Below are 23,618 nucleotides of genomic sequence, written 5' to 3'. Positions count from 1 at the left end.
ATCACCAGAGTAGACAAATTCAAATACCTAGGTGAGATCATCATGAAAAATGGACTGGACAAAGAAGCACTTCAGGAGCGAGTACGCAAACTGGAAATAGCCTACCAAACATCCCGTACAATCTACAACAAAAAATGCCTTTCCCAAAACACCAAGATACCTCACTATGAAACAGGTCTGAAGCCAGTAGTTCTATATGCAGCCGAAACCCTGTCTCTAAATGCCAACAAAGGACTCCTTGAAGAACTGGAGAAAAGAGAATGCAAAATTGTGAGAGGAATCTTGGGATCAAAGTACAGAAATGGAGTCCATCAAAAGAGATCCAACAAGGAAGTTTACAGCAAAATAGAGAAAATTACCGACACAATCAGAAAAAGACGGGCACGATTTTACGGTCATCTGAAAAGAATGGACGGAAGAAAGTTAACTAAAGAAATATTTCACTTTTTTGATTCAAACCCCAAAACCACAATTCCCTGGTTTAGAAATACCAAAGAAGACCTTCAAACGCCCTTAACAGAGATCTCTTCCGCAAGAAAATATTGACGAACGGGCTATACCGAGACGAGCAACCGAAGAGAAGACACCGCCTTGGACAGAGGAGCGTAAGCAGGCCCACTCACAAAGAATGAGGGAAATTTGGGCTCTAAAGAAGGCCAAGTTCAGTGTCAAATGCAACAAGACTTAACGTGGTCCTTGATGTCCCCAGCGAATTATAATAATAATAATAATAATAATAATAATAATAATAATAATAATAATAATAATAATAATAATAATAATAATAATAATAATAATAATAATAATAATATTTGAAGAATCAGAAGAAGAGTTTTTTATTTTTATTTATGAACACAATAATGATGGTGGGAATTGAATTGAAAATATTGAAAGTTTCAAACTTTAATAATGTAATAATATTTGAAGTATCACAAAAGAAGCTACTTTTTTTATTTCAGATGAGAATAATAAGAGCGAGAAGTTGAAGTATTAGAGCGAGGATGATTACAGGTTACGATAATCACGATCTCCACTATTAATAATAATGTTGATAATAATAATAATAATAATAATAATAATAATATTTTTTATTTTTTTATTTTTTTATTATTATTTCGGAAGGTGATGATGAATGATACTAGGGAAGTCAGCTGGCGAAATAACGTAATAATGTCACGTTGTTGTAAATAATAAGTTAATATTTGTAATCTGAAGGAAAATCCCTACATCTGGACCATTAGGTTAGAGTCGCTTTGTTGTTTCCTTCAGTTAACGATTAGCATATCTTGGTTAGGAACCCGGGGAGAGTTTGTAGTTTCCCGGGTTGCTCTCATCTCAATAAAAGTGGAGGCGATGACAGGGGTCATGTGATCGCGCCCACTTGGCCAACAGGTAATTGGTCCGTGACCATCAATGGTCATTGTGTTAACGAGGGTAAATCTGATACCTTCAGATCTCAACGGTTCCACCACCCAAATGGATGGGTGGTCAAAAGTGTCAAATATTGTGTAAAAGGTTTCAGGAATAATTAGCCAATACCGGCAAATTAAGGATCAACAGATTTTGGTTGTGTGTAAAAAATTATTTTCTTTACTTAAATAAAATGCTCCTTTAGCATTTGCAAGGAAACAGTTCCAGGTTCTTGTTCTTGTAGAATAGTAAACCCTTGGTGACCGTTTAAATATCCGTCCCCATTCCTAGGACGGAGACTTCAGATTTTTCCCTTAGATCTGATTTGATATATTTTTAGGTCTTTTTATAATGAGCCTTGAAGTTAATGATTAGAGTGTCCCGTTCAACCCTGTAGTACTGATTGGATGGCGCCCATACATTTAATTGAAGATCTTATATCTTCATACATTTTTTTATTGTTTATTAGTTGCAATAGATTCGGGCCGTAACACTCCCTGAGATAAATGCTGGTTGGGACTCAGGCTTTGAGCGGGTACAATACAGATACCAGTTGAACCACACCAAAGGACAACAAAAAGCATTAAAAAAACAGAAACACTTAGAGATCAAGACTGTTTTAACAATCAACATTTCACAGTTTTTAACTGGATGTATCCACAAAGACGCACACAAAATGCTGTCAACTTGCGTACGTGGATTTATTCACAATTAATTACAAATTAAATACACATAACCTTAATCACTGCTGTCGTAAACAAAACACTTCACTGCAAAAACATCAACAAACCACCATTTTAACAACTGCCTATCACTAAGCAAATGCCACATGGAGATTGCAACCTTAAAACAATTGACTGCTGACTGTCTACAAACATGTCTGCCTAAACACAACACGAGGTCACAAGTACACTCCCGTTAAACCATAACTCCAACTAAGCAATAAATCTTCCTCACCATCAAGACCACCTCCTTATATATGTGCCTGGCCAGGCTTCTAGAAAGACATGTTACAAAATACCTTCTTGTAAATTCTAGAATGCTATGTATCTATGTAGATATAAGTTAATGTACAGAATATTCTACCATCATCTAGTTTCAAAGATACATCATTCTGGATGTAACAGTGTGTTTCACAATAATGTAGTGGATACACATCATACATACAGGTAATAATAAATTATATACAGGTTCTTACATTAACTGAACTCATACAAATGTCTATATACAGTACGTTTCATGACATAACCTCACAGATAATGCCATCATCTGACTACGTAAATAATAATAATAATAATAATAATAATAATAATAATAATAATAATAATAATAATAATAATAATAATAAATGGATGTAAACACTCCATAGCCATACATTACAAGTCATAATAATAATAATAAACATTATAATCATAAAATAATAATCATAATTCAAGCTCAATACTTTCATTACTTACCCATGGGTGAGAGAATACTGTTTTCAAGTTGTATAAATTTATCACACTTGTGTCAATATCCCCCACTATAACTTGAAACAATTTCCACAGTCTGTTACACTTGTCGACTTTGCCTTGGTCGTAGATTGTATCTTCTCTCCTCCTCGACGTCGCTACATGTGCTCTCCTCCACTTGACCGGATCGTGAACTGTCAGGGGTCGGGGTTGCCTTGCTGCCAGCCTCTTCCTCAATGATAGTCGATGAATTCTCCTCCTGACGACACTGAGCTGTGTCATCAGTAGCTTCTCCTCCAAGTGGACCCATGGTAGTACCAGGCTTACTCTGTACGCGCAGCAGTTGGGCGACTCGCCGCAACTTGGATGCTTGGACCTTGACAGGAGGGTTGGTCTTAAGTAAGTAGACCCTATGGCCCGGCTGCTTATCCACCTCGACGGGGCCAACCCACTTAGGTGCGAGACCTGCGTGACTGACTGGATGGTTACGTCACAGTACTTGTTGGCTTGGTGGAAAGATCTGGGTTTCTTCGACATCTTGAGCCTTGGCCTGGGCAAAGGATCTCTTCTCGGCCAAAGCTTCCTTCTCCTTGATGTCCTGCTGCTGCTGCCACCCTGCCAGGGAAACAGCTGCATCATCTTGACCAGAAGTGGGTGGTGGACGAATCTTCCAATACCCGGTGCCGAATAGTGTCAACCAAGGAACAGCTCCGCTGAGGAATAGCCGGTGACATGGTTGATGCGTTGTCGCGGGGTAAAGAGTGACTGCGGTATCTGACGGTCGCACAGTCAATGTTCTTTGTCTATTAGGTGGACCCGTAGCATCCTTATTAATTCCTGGTTCCATTGGATTGGCCCTTGGGTTGCAGATTGGGGTAGTCCAGTGCTACACACCCCATTCTGTCATCATTTGCTGCAACTTCCTTGACGTGAACTGACTCCCGTTGTTGGACAGAATGAACTGTGGATAACCACAGCGGCTGAATATCTCATCTTGTAGAAGGCTGGTGAAGTGTCTCGTCGCGGCTTCTGGTCTCAGAAAGGCCTCAATCCATCTTGTGAAGAGGTCGGTGAATATTAGGAGTCCTGTTTTACCCCATGGTGTTCTAGGGTAAGGACCCATCAAGTCCAGGGCTATGACCTTCCAAGGGCATTGCGGCCGTCTTCCTCGCTGACTGGAATCCGCCTTCCTGTAGCTCACCTTGGTGCAGGCACAGATGTAGCACCCCTTCACATAGTCCAGGATGTCTTTCCACACGTTGACCCAGAAGAATCTTAGTCGGATAGACTAATACATCTCTTTGCCTCCTGGCCGGCTTCAGTGCTGTTGTGGAACTTCTCACTCAAAGATGTCCATCATGTGCTGTCTGGGGATCAACACTACTGCAGGCGTGTCGAAGAGGTGAGATCTGTACATCAAGAGTCCTCCGTCAACCCGGAAGTTCTTGTAGCACATCTTGAATTCCCTCGGGATGAGTCGACTATCGGTGTTCTGTCTCCTAATCCATTGCATCATGGTCCTACAGGGCTTGTCTTGTTCTTACCACTGTTTGATTACTCCTAGATCAAGTTCCCTCTTGATGGTCATAAGGACAGGTTCCTTAGGCTCACTCTGGTGTTTTTGTGGGAACTCCCTCCCAGCAATCGTGCTCCTAGCTTCAGGTTCCATCGCCGGGTGCCTAGATAAGCCGCATGCTCCTATGTTCATTAGTCCTGTGACATGACACACATCGAAATCAAATTCTGCGATTAACAGAGCCCATTGCATCAATTTAGATTTTGAGCCAGAGACAGAGTTCAACCATTTGAGAGTGGCGCTATCGGTGTAGAGCTGGAACTTCCTTCCCTCCAAGTAGCCTCTGAATTTTGCCATGGCCCACACCACAGCTAAGGCTTCCTTCTCGGCAGTGCAGTAGTGTTGTTCACTGGAGATAGCTTCCTGCTGGCATACTCGATGATGTCCCTTCCTCCGTCACTCCTCTCCTGGAATACCACTGCTCCTAAGCTGGAGTCGCTGGCATCCGTCTGCAGGTACATCTTCTGTTGAGGGTCGGTATGGGCTAGACCGGGAATGTTGCATATCGCAGCCTTAATGTTTTGGAATGCTGCCTCTTCCTTGCTGGTCCATCGGAACGGGCGGTTGTTATGGAGTAGATCAGCGAGCGGTATTGCCTTCTCTTCAAAGCATGGCACAAAGCTGCTATACCATCTGCACAAGCCAAGGAACTGACGTACTTGTAGCTTAGTCCACGGACGTTCCGCTTCTTCGATAGCTCGATTCTTCTCTGGTTGCCTTTCTTTCTAAGCCTTCAGATGTTAAGACACGGCCAAGACATTTTACGTGGGACTGGGTGAAGCGGCACTTCTCCAGTTGGCAAGTCAGTCCATGAATCTTCAGTCGTTCCACTACTTTCCCAGATGTACAAGGTGTTCTTGAAAACGCTTGCTGTGAATTAAAATGTCGTCGAGATACACTTGGCAAAAATCTCCAACATTTCCTGATAATACCTTATCCATCAGTCGCATGAAGGTGTCAGGAGCACTCTTCAATCCAAAACGCATTACTGCAAACTGGTACAATCCTCTCGGTGTCATAAAGGCAGTCAGTGGCCTAGAACATTTCTTGACCTCCACTTGCCAGTATCTGGAGTTGAGATCCAGCATGCTAAAAACCCTAGACCCACTTACTTGTTTCAGCGAGTCTTTCAGGTCAGTCATGGGGTAGGCATCACTAACAGTCTTCTCGTTCAACCTGCGGAAGTCCGCACACAGTCAATACTCCCCATTCTTCTTTTTTGGTAGGATGATAGGTAAAGCCCAACAGGATGTACAGGATTCGATGAGACCTTCCCCTTCCATCTCTTGAATCTTCTGGATGACGAAGTTATCTGCGTTGATTGGATATGGCCATTGCTTGAGGGTGAGGAAGTGCTGCATTCAATGGTGTGCGTTACAGCGGTAGTCCGTCCTATTTTATTGGTGATGACTTCCAGAAAGTCCTTTCAGGCACATCTCAGCTCCTCTTCTTCACTCGGTCGAAGATGCGTTAACTTGATATCTCCCAGGTCTATGTCGACTTCCGCATCAGTGAGTCAAGATTTTAAAAACACTCATTACAATCACATGTCCTGTGCAAGCTCTCAGCTTTCCTCCAATTGGAAGACTGCACTTCTCAGAAGACCAAGTGAAACACTGATCCATATTGGAAACAAATGAACATCCCATCACTTTCCCATCAACATCATTGTATTCACAATTGTTTCAGATGAGCTGAGTTCTAGAAGATTCCTCTAGTGCTGATATTTTAGTTCTTCACCTGGTCTTCTGAGTGATAATGTCTTCCAAATGGAGGAAAGCTGAGAGCTTGCACAGGACATGTGATTGTGATGAGTGTTTTTAAAATATTTACTTGTCTTGAATTTCATGCTTGCTTCATATATATATATATATATATATATATATGTTATTTATTTACTTATGTCTTGCCTTTACTTTGATTTTGACTGATGATGGTCTCTGGTAAGACCGAAACTAGTTTCAACAAATATATGTAACTTTTTTAAGGTTACAACAAACAGTATTGAATAGGTGCAAACCTTTAGGTTTTGTTTTAACCATGAACTCCCCAGAGGCGAAAAAACCTCCAAAATACACCGAGGAGAAATAAAAGGAAGCTGTCAAATTCTCCACATCCTACCACTAATAGTGAAGAGGATAAGACGACAAAAAAACTGAGGCAGAAACTTCTCCATGTGGAAATTTAACATAAGAAGTTGCAAACTCTGAAGTTGGAAAGAGAATTAGAGATACCACCTTCAGATTTATGAGTGGCATTGCAGCTTCTGCTTCTCAGGATATTGTATATACTACAGACAAATGTTTAGAATACATAGCCAACAAAAGTGTTGATTGATTCATTTAAATGTAAATTTCATAGCAACACGTTTATTCTATGTAGATCAGTATAAATATAGCTCACTAAATAAAAATGAATGTTACTAATGTAGAAACAGATATTATTGTTCAGTTCAGTTAGCGAAATATCTCAACAACAAATTGAGTTTAGCAACGGCGGCTACATCAGGTGCCTCATCATTTTCAGGATTGGGGGTCTTCATTTTCAACCATAAAGGTAAGTCTCCTTTATTTTCTCCTCCAACCTTACGTGCAATATCACGCAATGCAATACATGCTCAGACAACCTTTCCCGCTTTTGTTGGACATAATCTAAGTGGTTTAACCAGGGAAAACGTTCCTTCAATAATCCTATACTGTTCTCAACAATACATCGGGTTGATTTATGTGCCTTGTTAAATTGTTGTTCAACAGCATCGTCAAGATGTCTATTTTGTTGATTTTTTTCTTTTTTTTTTTTTTTGGCTATTTGCTTTACATCACATCACCACAGATAGGTCTTATGGCGACGATGGGATAGGAAAGGCTTAGGAATGGGAAAGAAGCGGCTGTGGCCTTCACTAAGGTACAGCCCCAGCATTTACCTGGTGTGAAAATGGGAAACCATGGAAAACCATCTTCAGGGCTGCCAACAGTGGGGTTCGAACCCAATATTTCCCAGATCCAAGCTTACAGCTGTGCGCCCCTAACCGCACGGCCAACTCGCCCGGTAAGAGGGGGTTTTATCCACTCTTGTAGTCCGTAGGCACTGTCACCTAATATAACTGCCCCTGGAAATGGTGTCCAACCTGAGTCAAAACGTCTACATACGGCAGTGTTTCTTACGACCCTGGAATCTTGCACACTACCCAGCCAGATAGCATTAGCACTGTAGAACGTCAAGTCTGCACCACTAATCACCATAATATTGAGAGAATGAAGCACATGTCTATCGACATAAATCCCTTCATGCTCAGTAGAAGCATCGATATTAGCAAGAGTACCACCAACACATCCACACAGAAGGAAAACCACCCTTCATTAGAAATTCTGCCGCTATATTATGTGGATTATCAGACCAACGTACTATGTTAGGAAATATTACATTTACTATAGCATCTATGACTTTATTAACAATTCTGCAAATAGTTGAATTTGATGTCCCATGCAATGCTGCTACACCGCGCAGCTGGGCACCATTTCCTAACCATTGTAAGCAAATAGGAATTTGCTCTTTTTCGGAAAGATATTGACTTTTTTAATTTGTTGCAGGTTTCAATAAATGACCAATCATTTCAAGAATATAGTCAGCCTGTATTGGGGTAACATGAAAACACTCGCAAAATTCTGTCGAAGTGAGGTTATGAAAATCAATCCTGTCTTTGTACGTTCTCTTGTTGGATTCTTCATCACTGTCCTCACTTGATGATACCAAAAACTCTCGCGGTAACATATTCATATCATTAAACCAAATTCTACACCGAGAAACTAGTGTGCACACTATTGTTAATTAACAGCTGATAAGGAAATCATCTCTTTGCAAGATTTCTGAAAACTTTTCACTTTATTTCTTTGCACTTTACATTTCTGTCCCAATGGAGGAACATAACAGGCTTGAAAAGTGAAAAGATTCCTAACTTTCCACTTTTCAAGATAAATCTGAAAAATGATGGAACAAAATCTGAACTGAAAAGTGCAAAGTTGCGAAGTTTGTTTGTGGAACAGACCCCAGGTTGCCAACCGTTGACCCCAAGTTGAGAGCCCCTGAGTGGTAATTCCTTTTAGTTGCCTCTAATGACAGGTAAGGGATCATGTGGTTGTACTGTTACATGCCAGGCCTGTCATAGCCCCATTAGGTACTTCCTGGAAGGTGCAACGAGGATGTTTCCTCTCTAGCCACATCAAGAATATTCCAATACTAATCACCCTAGGTATAAAAAGGTGGCTAGCCGCAGATAAGAGATGAAGTCTGTGTATTGGGGTGAATGTTGGAATTTGGTGGCTGCGCTGGGGCAATAGCGGTGTTGTCGGTCCCCAGTGTCCTACCAAAGTCCAAACGAGTTGTGTCAGAGTGTCGAGCATTGTGTTGGAGTACCATGTATGTACTGCCTTGGAGTTCTGTCTGTGTATTGACAATGAGTGGGTGATTGGAGCTTGACAGCAGTAGTGCTGGTTGTTGACTGTGCCCTCGAGAGTCAGAGTATCGTCACGTACAGAATAGAATACTGTGTGTACTGCCCTGGAGTGCTGTGTGTGTGTGTGTGTGTGTGCGTCGCACGCGTTACCACGGGCTGAGGACTGTTGTAGAGTCAGTGTGTGGAGCAGCTGGTGTGAGTGTAATTGGAACAGTGTTAATGATGATGATGATGATGATGATGATTGTTGTTTAAAGGGGCCTAACATCTAAGGTCATCAGCCCCTACGGAACAGTGTTAATATTCGTAGTTATGTGGAGTATTGTGCTGCTGTTAACACTGTTGAGCTGTTGCTGTTTAGTTGTTCACTGTGTTCGACTGTGTGAATTACTGGACTTTCTCTGGATTCGAACCACGGAACAGTCAATGTGCGTTGTGGGGAGTCAGCAGCTCTGTGTTCAAACCTCGTAGTCTGCACACAGCTGCTGTGTAGGGTGACTGGACTTGGAGGAGAAATGAAAGTAAAGTGAGCATGTCAATAAGGATTATAGCCATCTCAGATAATATCAAAGAGCCAGACTCCCTGCTGCATGAAGGTGACAAATACTTGTAAATAAGCAGCAATTAGTGAGTGTGGTCATTCATGGCTGAATAGAATTGTGTGAATATATATATATGTGTATGTGTGTCTTTATTGGGTCATCCTGAAATAAACTGGAGCAATAGAACAGACAGTGTTTTAAGGAGCAAAAGAATGAAATAACAAAACTCTCTGAAAACTTGCAGAGATAACATCACAAGAAATGCAGTGGTAATCAACATTTTAAGGTGCAAAATAATAAAATTATAAACCTCCTAAACTGTAATTGAAGATGAAAGATGACAAGGTCTGACCTCTCAAAGAATATAAATATAGGTTACAGAAAAGAAAAGGCCGAAAGACGCCATAGGACTCGCAAAATTCCACGATCTGAAGAAAATCATGAGGTGTTCATGGGACGTAACTTTGAAAAATGAATGTAAGGAGCCTGGCTGAAATACAGTAGAAGTCCATTATAGCGAGTACGGAGTATAACGAGAAACTTGTTTGAAAAACAGGTTTTTTTTTTGTGTCCCTTCAAAATTCCTAGTATTAAACTGTACATTAGCCTTCGGTTCACTGAGTCATCCGTTATTACGAGAGATTTTAATGAGTTTTATTTTCCGTTATCGGTATTTATACACTTCAGCATAAAAAGCTAGCAAAAAACTACAGGTTTTTTTTTTTCCGCGGAACTCTCGATATTCCACAAACTAAAGTATGGTAAATATTTGTAAATTAAAATGATCGTTTTACACAATTACATTATAAAACCTTCCACAAAAAGATCGACAAGCATTGCAGCAGCGGGTCTCTTGCAAAGGATTTTATTGGCACCATTATACTTTCAATTGTATCAAGCATTCACACAAAGCAATAGTTTTTTTGGATGTCACAGATTACTTTCCATCATCAATAGTTATACTCGCCCTTGATGCTTTCACGGCACGTACTTACAGACATGATATAGGCTTTTGGGCTTATGCCGTGTCAAGAAAATAAGGTGAAATTCTTTATATTTCACAGAGAACTTTGCTCTGCATCTTCAGAAGAAAATTTCGACTGTTCACGAGAAAGGCTTCTCAAGAATGAGGTTTGAATTTAGATGTTATAATACAAGTGGAAGTGGTACGTTCATTCGTCACCACATGCCTCACCAGACATGGTACAATGCTAGCGTTCGAAGCGGAAGCTGACGGAACCATTAGAATCAGTCTGAGAGGGAGTCACATATCAAGGTATGACATAGAAAGCCTGAAATGAAACATCTGGCGATGAGGTACGTACTAATTTCGAAAACACCGAAACAAAATAACAATAGTGAAGAGACAGGGAAGGGAACTACCTACGTAAATCCTTAATGGCTGGCAACCATGTATTACTTAACTGATAGCCAGTGTCCCTGTAGAAATTGTTAGGATTTCTATGTATTCCCACAGCTTCCTGTATAATCCTGGACCTGTAGTCTAGTGTGGGTAAGAGCTCGAGCATCCTGGAACACGACATCATGCCCTAACTACAAGAGCGTACTCAAATAGTGCTGATTTATCTGGCTGGTTGAGACGAATATTTCGTTCATGTTCCTTGATACAAGTACCAATGGACCAGCATGTTTGGCCAATGTATACCTTACCGCAAGTACAGGGAACTTCGTATACCCCAGGATGTAAAAGTGGGGACAATTTGTCTTGGTTTTACCCAGATTGTGAGCAATTTTAGTGATGGTGCCAAACACGGTTTTTATATTGCATTTGCAAAGGACCTTGGTAAATCGATCTGTGGTGTTGTGAATGTAAGGCAGGTAGGCAGTTCCCTTCACTTCTTCCTTCTGTGAGCTTTGATTGGTCGTTTCTCTGGGAAGCAGGTCTCTATGAATCTGCAAATCACTCTAACCATTACCCTTGAACATGACTTCGAGAGTGTCCATCTACACCTCGCGGTATGTCCTAAGGAGCTGTGACATACCGCCATTAAGGATTTACGTACGTAGTTCTCTTCCCTGTCCTTTCACTATTGTTATATTGGTACCAATATACTCTCATTCATATCAAGAATACACGCAAAACGGTAGTTCTCTTGGATGTCACAAATTTGTTGGGTTGATCCACCTGTTATGGCTATGCATTGCCGTAATGAAGAGTTCTTTATCGAGCTGCTACTATTGCTGTCAAAAATTGTCGTTCCTTGTGATATGACTGAATCTTACACTTTTACTTATTGCTGTCGTACACAGAGTAAACCCACTTCTTGTGTTGCTTAAGTCGTGATTCCCTTAGTGCGAGTGTCTAAAATTGCTTTCTGTGTAAGATGTGAACCGACTGTGCTATTGCTTAATTAAAAGATCGAGTTTCTTTCCATAACGTGCAAAGAAGTCGTGTAGGCCCTATTATTAAAAGCAAACTGACTGTACTGTGTAGTGTTAATTTAAATTTCTGCTTATCTTCAGTTTTTGGTTCTGTGAACAGCATAGTTCAAATAGTCGGCTATTTCTAAGTTGTGTTTGGGAGTCTTCGTTCCTTTTGAAAACAGTATTGGTAATAAAACAAATCCACTTCATTCTGGTGTGACTTAACACATTACAATGACGAGTGGGAAATGAAAATCGTTAGATTTGTCTACAAAAAATGAAATTGTGCAGGCTTGTGAAAAAAGCAATGTGAACAAAAGTGAAATAGGCAGGCAGTATAATTTTAACACCTTCGACTCTGTTTACTATCCTTAAAAAAGGGGGAAAATCAAAGACGCTGTTTTAAAAGGTAGCATTCCAAGTGGGAGTAAAAAAGTGTGTGGTGCGGACCATGCTGACTTTAAAGCTTCCCTTTTTGAGACACAGAAACGACCTGCAGGAGTTCCTATTTCATGGCCCATGTTAAAATCTAAGGCTCAAAACTTGGCTCTCAGACTACATATTTCAGACTTCCAGTGCAGCAATGGATGGTTAAACCGCTTTAAAGCTAGATGTGACATTTCGCTTCATACAATAAAAGGTGAATCGGGAAGTGTAGACGAAAAACCGTCAATGACTGGCTTCCACTTCTCTGTGAAATTCTTAAAAGGTAGGAGCCCGAAGAAGTCTATAACGCTGATGAATCTGCACTTTTCTACAATTTATTACTACAAAGGACTCTTGCGGTGAAGGGCGACCCATGCAAAGGTGGAAAACGCAGCAAAGAACGACTAACCGTTCTTTTGCGCTGCAACATGCATGGTAGGGATAAACTGAAACCGTTTATTATCGGCAAGTCAGCCAACTCGCGAGCATTTAAAGGCATGTGTAACATTCCATGCACGTATGAAGCGAACACGAAAGCATGGATGACATCGGCACTTTATAAGTAGTGGCTCAAGCATTTGATTCGAGAATGGGATCGAAGAACAGAAAAGTTGTTCTTTTCATAGACCATTGCCCCGCTCATCCAAATGTTGAGCTATGGAATATTGAATTGGTATTCCTACCACCAAATTATACCAGGATGCTGCAACCACTTGATCAGGGCATATTTAAACTCCTTAAACCCTGCTTTTGTAGCATACTGGCCATTTCACTGATGCGTAGGCTTGAGGTAAAACAAGTTATTACGGGGTTACCCGTGGAATGCAGAGGTGAAAGAAGGTGCGGACTGGAATGGGTCTATCCACAAAGCCGAGATATGAATTAAAATTGCATTAAAGATTATATTTTTGAAAATATCAAAACTTAACAATTTTCACATGAAATTTCAACAAATAACAACAAGTCAAATCAGGTACAAGACCAGGAAAGCCAAGATTTAGAGACAATTTAACAATCTGGGCCTCAAGCCCTAATTTTTACAATTTCTGAGCTCTCAGCTCACAACCACATATTTACCAAAGGGCAGAAAACCCCTAATAACATGGAGCACTTGCTCGAACCTTTGAATATCAAGCCTCTCTGAGGCACTTTTACCACAAATAAAAGAGCTGACCCGCTCTCAATGTCCTGAGCCTATCAAAGGCCAAAACAGACTTTACCATTAACTGCCCTCAAGGCACACTTACAAGGAAACAGGGGTATCTTGTACCCAACCTACTGGGCCTTAGTAGAAAAATAACAGGTTAAGTTAATGGCCCAAAATGCAAAATGAATGGAGGCGAGAATTTGCACTCCTACATGAAACTTCTTAAAACCTATGAGGCACTAGGCCGATGAAACAGGGGCCATTCCCCAACTACGGATGTGACTCGTATACAGAATAAATTTAACACATTAAGGAAGAGTAGAAAAACAGTTACGAAAACGTAGTCACCTCAAATCCAAAGTGAAGGGGAGCTCGAGAGGGTAAAGCACTCTATCCCCGATTTACAGTTAAAGATATATGAAGTTTTTACAGAATTCTACATGGTAAAGGTTTCAGACCTTCCCCGCGGGTGAAACTGCTCAGCTAGCAAGAAATAAAGATATTAAGCGGCCATTACCTTACTGAAGACTGCTGCCCGAAGAAAGAGGCGCTTCCCGCCTCCTGCTACACGTCCAGACACAAAGTTAACTGTTGATGATGTGGCCGAGAGACAAGAAAATCAGCCGTTTTTATACCCTCGAGGAAAATTCGAGACCTTTCATGAATAAAACAGCCACACCCACAGGCTTTTATTGGCTAGCTAAAAGTTACACATCAAAATCGAAGAAAAAAGACATGATTGGTCAAAAATTAATTACAGAAATAATTGATTGGCTAACTTCAAAACTGGCAGAAAGAAAAGATTAATATTGCCAACCCACACATGAAAGAACGAAATTTAGTAATAAGAAAACTTATGAATACAAAATTTCTTCAAGAAAAGTTCCTTCACTTCGCACCAGGGTGCATGATCATAGTTTTTTAGTAGAGACATCTATAAGAGAATGTCCACACTTCTTGATCAATGGAAAACAAAACAAGTTCAACTCCACACAGTATTGACAAATTCATAATCACAAAATTTACTGTAGTGACATCTTCTGAGAAACTAATGAGTTGATCCAGTTTTTAAAGTTCAGAGTTTCTCCTGTAGAGGAGTATTTATTGCCGCAAGATTTAAAACTGCGGCGTAGGGGTGTACCGCCCGGTACACAAGTAATAAAATGGAATGTACTGGAAGCTATCCGAGGTATTGCAGTGATGTGGGAAATCATATCTCCCGCTGCAATTTCTGCATGTTTCAGACACGCTGGCTTCCGATGAAGTGAAACTGAAAGCGAAATTATTGAGGAGGAATTTCCTCAACTCAAAGTGAATCTGATGAGAGTGAAGAAGACGGGGACATCACAGACGTACTAACACAGTCTGCAGTCATAAGTGCTTTAGATGTTTTAAAAACATTTTATGCAGTAAATGACACATCACTAGACGATTTGGTGGCTATCCAGCGAGTGGAGAATTGTTAGGAACACCATTGTCGACACAAGACTGAAGCAAGCAACTTTGGACTCCCTGAAGCCTCTGTATGGTAAGTACTGTATTTAAATTTAGTGTTGTGAATGGAAAATTTAAATGCAAATGTAATATAGCCTAGAATAGTTATAACTTTCATTTTGCATGGTAAAACATTTTTAATCACTGCAATTTTCGCCAGTTTTGGTAACGGGTCCCTTGTTTGAATTATGCTGGTGTGTTTTATTTTGTATTATAAAAAGTTCTGTGTTGAAACTCAATTCATATCCTGTTGATCAAAGACTTTGACAGAACTGACCATTTAAAGATAAAAATGTCATTGTTACGTATTGAAAATTATCACAGTTAAATTGAAATAATAAGTATGGTAGTTCAACCTGTTCAATACAAGTAAATAAGAGATGTAGAGATTACATTCTTATTTAATTAAAAATGGAAATGGTACCGGTTTCGACCCCAGTCTGGGTCATCATCAGCCGATTATAACTTGAAAAACAATGCATAAGTAAGAAAGAAGTTAAAGGTCAAGTCCACACAATATCAGTTGAAGAGGCAATTCGAGTATTAACGATGCACGCTAAGTCGCCAAGCACGCTGTGATTGCTAGGAATGAAAACAGCAAAAATGGTTTCATGACCAGGGGATGTTGCGTTTGTATTAACTGCTTAAGTATGAAGCACATCTCTGCCTTTATTCCGGGAGCTCGGTAGAGTACCACAATGAAATGAATAAAACGGAAGCGTATGAGAAGACAGAAGAGAAATTTCTCAAGGAAATGGACAGCTTTTACATTTATTACTGTACGATAACCTACAAGTAAACACCATTCACAATATTTGATTTATGACTATCTTCGCATATTATTATTGTTGTTTTTATTATTATTATTATTGAATTCTCCCAATATCAGAAGACGTTAAGCAAATAACACGATCAATATTATTATGGAATTCCTAATATGATTTTGTGCAATAAAAGACAAATGTAAAGGCAGTAAATACATTACAAAAATTATGTAGAAGAATATCACAATCTTTTGTTCCATGTAAATTATGCCTTACTGCGCATTTCTCTTCATTTTAAGAATATATCATACTGCTAGTCCAAGAACCACAACCACAACCGCAACTGCTGGTTGACTTTCCTCCACATTAAAACAAAATTCTATCAAAACTTGCCAAATCTTTTCAAATCTTGTCAAACCTTCCTTCTTATTATAATCTATATATATATAAAATATTATATATATATATATATATATATATAATCTGGTTAATTATCTGCAAATATAAAGGACAGGAACTTTCAACCTAACCAATACATTTATTCTATTATAAAGTACTTAAAACATGCTAATATGTCAGTACCGGTTTCGACTTTTTTAGTGGGTCATCTTCAGCTGAAGAAACTATCATCTTAATGATGCTAAAACACAGCTTGTTCTAATTATGAATGACACATGCTAACTTAAGTCTTAGAATACCAGAGAGTGCAAAAGCATTCCTCGGCGAGCAAGCTAAAATTGCCGGGAACGCAATAGTGCTCCTTACGCATGCAGTTTTGTATTTGCTTGTAGTTCTTAGTTTTCAAACAGATAGCAATACAATGCAGGTGATCTAGACTTTTTGGGACCTGTGGTTTCTAAATCTACCACAACTATCGCGCCAATCACATTATTTATGGAGATATGATTTTTCCAAAGCGACCTGTATTCTGTACACCGTAAAAGTTTGAGAGTGGGAAAAAGGTCTCTGCCGTGAGCAATGTGTTCCAGAACGATGACGATTTAGCTGAATATAATGACAGAGTCTGTGCCGATGACGGCTATATTGAGTCTGATGAAGATGTAGCTAAAGCAGGGTCATGTAGAAATGATGTTGGTGATGTTATTTCAGAGACAGGAAGTGATTGTCGCGATGACATTTCACAGCATAATAAACCTCGTGGTATTGTCATTAGTGAAAGTGACAGTCATGCTGATTCGGAAAGTGACGGAAATGAAGACAGTGTAGGCTGTGATGCAGGCAGTAATGACAACAATGCCTATATGCATAATACAATGTTCAGTGAAGTTTCAGTTGGAAATGACACCTGGTTCGAGCCTTCCCCGCTGTTATCTCGAAACACCCGGTCATAAAATATTTTTAAAATTAGAAACTTAATGCCTAGGATATAGAAATTTTGCAAATAGTGAACCAAGAGCATGTATCTGCAGACAATAATATTTTTCAGTGCATAACTTTAATTTTGATTTGCATTTCTTTATCTCAATTTTGACTTTTCAATTTTCATGTTGATAATTATTTAACTAATATTTTTTATATATATTATAGCGTTCTTATAACATTGCCTGTGAATTTAAAAACATGCAAACCAACTCCTTTTCTATGATAAGTAAAATTTTTTGAGGCATATCTTCAATAATAAGCAAGTTATAATGATTTTACTGAAACATTGCAATTTCTTAAAAATAAGCCTGGTATTCTTCGTATAACACCACCTATAAGCGACTGGTACTGAAACGGTTAAGGTGATGTATTGTGGTAATAAAATATGATTGGATAAATGGTTTTTAAAAGTCTGAAAAGTTCACAAGTTCGTTTTGATGCTGATCTTGATGTTCACTCATTTAAACCAGTGTTGCGTTGTTGACACACTTATCTGAAAACGTTTCAATGTTGAGCTGGTAAAATATTACTATGTTAATTGGGAATGACTAATGTTAAAATAATGATAATAAAACATGCTTGAAGGAGTAACTTTGACAGTCTAGGAAGTTCACTAGTCCATTAAAACACTGTTCTTGATGTTTGTACATATACTCACTCATTCAATCCATTGTTTCAATGTTATACACCTATTTTAAAATATAAAATCTTTTATTGTTAAGTTACATAGTGCTGTATTCGTAAATTCCGTGTCAGGAGGAGATTTATTATTGTATGATGATGTATGTTGACGAGCTTTTATGATGTCTTCGTAAGCTCATCTCAGAGTCAATCTGTTGGGCTTTGAAGTTCTGTCAACAAATGTAAAAAAGTTCCCTTCTTCGTTGTATTATGTCAGAAGATCTGGTGAAAAAATAGAGAATGTCTATGGAGCGTGTTTTAAAAATCAATGTGTGTGTTACTTACTATTGGCTTAGCCTGCCCCTGTGCGTTAGTCGGGAGCATTACATGTAACTATTCTCGTGTTTAGACCCGTATTGAAATTTGCTATAATTTGCAATACAATTCAATACAATTATACTGAATAGGTTGAATAGAAAAATGAAAAATAAAAATTTGTGTGTAAATTATAGTCGGGAGCATGCCGTTTTCACTTCTATTTGTTGACACCCTTTAAATAAATGTTTTTAAAGGTGGGATAGCAGCATTTAACATTAGTCATTTGCAACTAACATAGTAATACTGTATTTTACAGCTCAACACTGAAATGTTTTCAAACAAGAGTGTCAAAAACGCAACACTGGTTTAAATGAGTGAACATCAAGATCAGCATCAAAACGAACTTGTGAACTTTGCAGACTTTTAAAAACCATTTTTTCAATCATATTTTATTACCACAATACATCACCAAGTTAGCATGAGTCATTCATAATTAGGACAAGCTGTGTTTTAGCATTATAAGTTGTTATTATTAAGACGATAGGTTCTTCAGCTGAAGATAACCCACTAAAAGGGTCAAAACCGGTACTGACATATTAGCATGTTTTAAGTACTTTATAATAGAATAAATGTATAGATTAGGTGGAAATTTCCTGTCTTTATATTTGTGAAACCTTCCTTCAGCAACGTTGAACAGTCTTGGACAAGATTTGAAATTTTTCTTGTGAAGTATTAAACTGAAAAAAATATGTGATGGTGTACACCAGGTATTTTTAGTCGTGTGTTTCTGAAGGCTAGATTTAAATTGAACACAATCAATCATCCAGATCGATTTCTCCCTACGTCCACTACCCGCACTAGCGAGCTGCCGATTATTAATCCCCGTGGTGAAAAGAAATATTCAAGTTTGAAATGAGAGAGAACATGCTTTCATAATTCTTCTTCTTCATAAGTGCGTAAATAATGTGACAGATAGCTTTCGTTAGCTTGGTCAAAATAAAGGCTGAAATAAACAACTGGTTTCAGTAATAACTATGTAATTGGCTCTACGGACCACTAACTACTTTTACAGGTTTTTGGAGACGCCGAGGTGCCAAAATTTCGTCACGCAGGAGTTCTTTTACATACCAGTAAATCTACAGACATGAGGCTGACGTATTTCAGAACCTTCAAATACCATCGGACTGAACCAGGATCGAACCTACCAAGTTGGGGTCACAAGGCCAGTGCCTCAACCGTCTGAGCCACTCAGCCCGGCAGTTGATTTTAGTACTAGGTACAGTTAATAAATAAAAATGTGATACATCTGAATATACGACACTATGCATCATTGATTTCAGAGGTTAGTTTATTACCACGTCAGAAAGGCTGTTCCTTAATAAATTTACAGTGAAAATATCATTATTTTGCCGGGACGTACAATATGTTTCCAATATACATGCATGGTGAAATATGTGGTTTATAGCGTATCTTTAGGGAAAATCGGGTATAACGACAATTCGCTATAGCGAGTAAAATTTGCCGTTGCAAATTCTCGCTATAATGGACTTCTACTGTAGTCAAAACAATGTGACACTCGGTTGGAGGTCTCAGAATTAAAAGTTATGATGGAGGCTGTCTAAACTACCAGTGAGGGTGGGCAACTTTTAAAGGTAAACCAGAGAACTACTTATTCTATTTTATTTTTTGCTATTCTGCTTTACGTCGCACCGACGTAGATATGTCCTACGGCGACGATGGGATAGGAAAGGCCTTGGCCTTAATTAAGGTAGAGACTCAGCATTTGCCTGGTGTGAAAATGGGAGACCACGGAAAACCATCTTCAGGGTTGCCGACAGTGGGGCTCAAGCCCACTATCTCCCGATTACTGGATACTGACCGCACTTAAGCGACTGCAACTATCAAGCTCTTGAACCAAATTATAAACTATGATAAAGCCCTTGAAAGCAATTATATCACATAGCACAAAGTAAAAACTAGGAGTAAATTCAGAATAAAATGTGTAGAAAGAGGTCATAATTTACCAATTAGCAGGAGTTCGAAGATCACTAATCTTCTTCAAGTCATCCATACAATCCAAATGAGGAAATATCTGCTTGGCATGGCGAATGAAGTATGGGAAGATGTCATCAACATGACCAGCTCCTTGAAGAATATCACTTACGACAACATGGAGGTCAACAGGCAACGCTTCAGCCTCAAGACAGTAGCGTCTGAAGCTGACATATGCCTGATGTAGCAGATAATCTGAAACAAAGGAGAATAGGCCTATACTAGTTGCTATATCTAAAATGATGATCTGCCACTTGTTTGTTTTTGTTCTTTTCCATTACTTATACAGACTCATTGGGATCCTTTTCTCCATGGGTATTTGTTGTGTGTTTTACCAAATGCATTCATTTCCATCATTTTCTCTCTTCCTTTTTCCTGTCTTATCTGACTTTTTGCTTATCCTAGACTTCCCACATTGAGACAGAAGATCAGTCAAGATGCCTCAATGAGTGTTGATCCAGTCCTTTGGATGAAGATGACAAGCAGAAACAAGCTTGTAGGGAGATAAGAAATGAAGAAAAATTAGGATTGACTGGGAAAGAGCCTCTCTACTTGAAGCTGGCAGTGTATGGAGATATGGAGATTGTTTTTACCCTTAGTGTTTTCATGTTTATGCTTGTCTCTTCATTCTGTTGCTCTCTTTTCATAATGGCCTGTCACTGTGTTTATCATATTATGTGATCTTTTTCATGTTACTATTTTTTTATACAATATATGGCATAATTTACCCTTTTTTTCTTTCATTATGAATTAACATAGTACTACAGGATATGTTACCAAACACTCATGAAAATGGGAGAAAGTTGACATTTCAGTATTGGTCATTCTCAAAATGATTTCCTATGTTTGATCATTTACATGAATTAGAGTGATAGAATTATATATTCCCCCCCTCTCATAAAAAGACTTCATTATGGACAGATTTCACAAAAGCAATAAATGGAGGCAGAAGTCCACAGTGTATTAACTCTTCAATGAAAACAGCAGGTCTTGATTCATCACATGTTCAATTTCCTGTATAGGCTAAGTGATATGTTTCTTATTTTGACTTATGCTTTCACAACCAGTATACTATACATTCTAGACCTTCACAGCTTTAGCTTTCACAGTCAGCATAACAGTATCTGGTGAAATTTTAGGAGCTATACACCCAATATTGGACGAAGGTCTACAAGCCCAATAAGTTAAACATCGTCTATTATTATCATTCTACAACTTCTTAATTTCCCCAGAAGTAAACAACGACTGTTATGACAATTCCAATACAATTGGTCCGTTATTGGAAATTATAAATTTTCCAGCTAACTCATTCCTGGTTGCTAGCATTTAGCCCCACTGTGCCAATTCGGGTTTATCAGTTGGTAATTAGCACACCTACAAACATGCATGGCTAGTGCATGTAGTGGAGGTCATTTGCACAGGCTACTTGGAGCCTCAGGCAGTGCCAATGCACTATGAGAGACTCTTTTACAAAAACTTATGCCTGCTAGGCCATCAATGATAGTAATAGTAATAATGTTATTTGCCCTACGTCCCACTAACTACTTTTACGGTTTCGGAGACACTGAGGTGCCAGAATTTAGTCCCGCAGGAATTCTTTTACGTGACAGTAAATCTACCAACATGATGCTGATGTATTTGAGCCCCTTCAAATATCACCGGGCTGAGCCAGGATCGAACCTGGCAAGTTGGGGTCAGAAGGCCACCCCTTAACCGTTCTGAGCCACTCAGCTCGGCACCTAGGCCACCAGATGATACAGATTTTGATTCTCATACGGAACTTGAAGTATTTGTCCTTCATCAGAGCCAGCTTCTGAAGATGAGCAGAAATGGCCGGGGCTAACTTTCACTGCAATTTATCGCCAGAAGTTTGTTGGGAAGGAACCCAAACTTTAGGAGCAAAGTGTGTTAAATGACTTAGTTTGAGACTGTGACAGGCGGAGGGGAAAAGATCTGCAGGAAGACCTAAAACCCGATGGATGGACATGATCAAGGTTGATCTACATACCAGAGGATGGACAGTGGATGATGTTCTCCATGACAAGTTGTATATGGACAGGAAAAAGTAGAAGAGGCTAATTAACCGTACCCGGGAAACTGGAACTGTACAATAATGATTATGATGATGATGATGATGATGATGATGATGGTGCAGGCATCTGCCAAAGTACTTGGGTCTAGACTCTGTGAAAGGAATACGTTGGCATCAGGGATAACGTATTATTGCCACAGACCATATGAAGAAGAATTTCTACCCTCCTTTTCTGGAAAGGGATCTTTGGTTTATTGAAACAATGTTCTGGAGGTTATGCTGAAACCAGGAGTACCCCATTATAACCCCACTCACTGCAGACTTTATAGTGATTCCTTCAAGCGTAGTTTGAAGTGTGTTCTTCTTCACAATGAAAATTAACCATCAGTTCTCATTGCTCATTCAGTTATTATGAAAGAAACAAACAAAAAAACTTGAAATGATGGTGTGTAAAGTTAAGCATCAGGAACACAAATTTCAAATAGTATTCTGACAGGTCTACAAGCAAGTTCAACAAAACATCCCTGTTTTCTGTGTGAGTGGGACAGTCAAGCAAGGTCACAACACTGGAATCAAAAGGAATGGCAGCCACGCAGACAGTGGGCTGTTGACTTGATAAACATAAAACAAGAATGCGTTGTCGAGAAATCCAACTTACCGTTACCTCCGCTTCATATCAAACTAGTACTTACGAAGTAATTCCTTAAGGCTATAAACAATGAAGATGAATGCTTCTAGTAACTTTGCCACTGATTCCCAGGCATCAGTAATGCCAAAATTGAAGAGGGCATCTTCACAGGTCCACATAGGCTATCAGAAAACTTCTTTCTGATACTGAATTTAAATATGCTATGTGTGCAGCAGAATGGTCAGCATGGAAAGCATGGAAAGCAAGCATGCATGTACTTGTACAATTGTACTGAATAGGTGGACACAGTACTTTTATTCAAGAAATAATTTTACTTATTGTATCTTCAATACGGAACAAAATGAGATTAGTTACTTGTAAATGGAAAGCATTCCCGGATGTAGAAAAAAACTTTCCTGGCTATACAAAGGATCCAGGCTAAAACAAATGGTGGACAGAACGCTCGCTTCTTTCCAAGATTTAGGCCGTAATATGAGCTTAAAGGTGCACGTTTCATTTACTTACTTCCTCTTCATGGATTAGGTTAATAGCCTGTTCCAACCTCAGATTTCATTCCATTTCTTCATAGGACGACCAATATCTCTTCTTCCCGTAGGATGGTATTCCAGGGCAAGTTTTGGGATTCTGTTGTTATCCATCCTCAGAACGTGGTTTTTCCAATTTATCCTGTTTTGGAATATCCTTTCATTCACTGAGAATATATTTAATTGTTGTCTTATCTCTTCATTTCGTAGTTTTATCTTTTAGGGAGTATCCTTTCACTGATCTTAGGAATCTCATTTCAGATGACTGTATTTTATTCCTATAGCTTGTTTTATCCACCCATGTCTCACTTCCATATAACAATGTTGGTACAGCCATAGACTTATACAATTTTAGTTGAGTATCTTCTCTTACTTTTCCTTTTAGTGTTCA

General features: G+C 39.1%; 1 protein-coding gene across 1 annotated transcript in view; it reads right to left on the bottom strand.

Annotated features, from left to right (window-relative positions):
* Window positions 1-23,618, bottom strand: part of Suv3 (Suv3 helicase) — a 133,564-nt gene that overhangs the window by 103,753 nt on the left and 6,193 nt on the right. The window contains exon 2 of the mRNA XM_067144300.2: window positions 19,995-20,217. Within this exon, the coding sequence (XP_067000401.2) occupies window positions 19,995-20,217 (223 nt within the window). The remainder of the gene's footprint in view (window positions 1-19,994; window positions 20,218-23,618) is intronic.

Source organism: Anabrus simplex, chromosome 3 (assembly GCF_040414725.1).
Source record: "Anabrus simplex isolate iqAnaSimp1 chromosome 3, ASM4041472v1, whole genome shotgun sequence".
NCBI classification, from domain to species: domain Eukaryota; kingdom Metazoa; phylum Arthropoda; class Insecta; order Orthoptera; family Tettigoniidae; genus Anabrus; species Anabrus simplex.
This window is presented reverse-complemented; position numbering and strand designations above follow the sequence as displayed.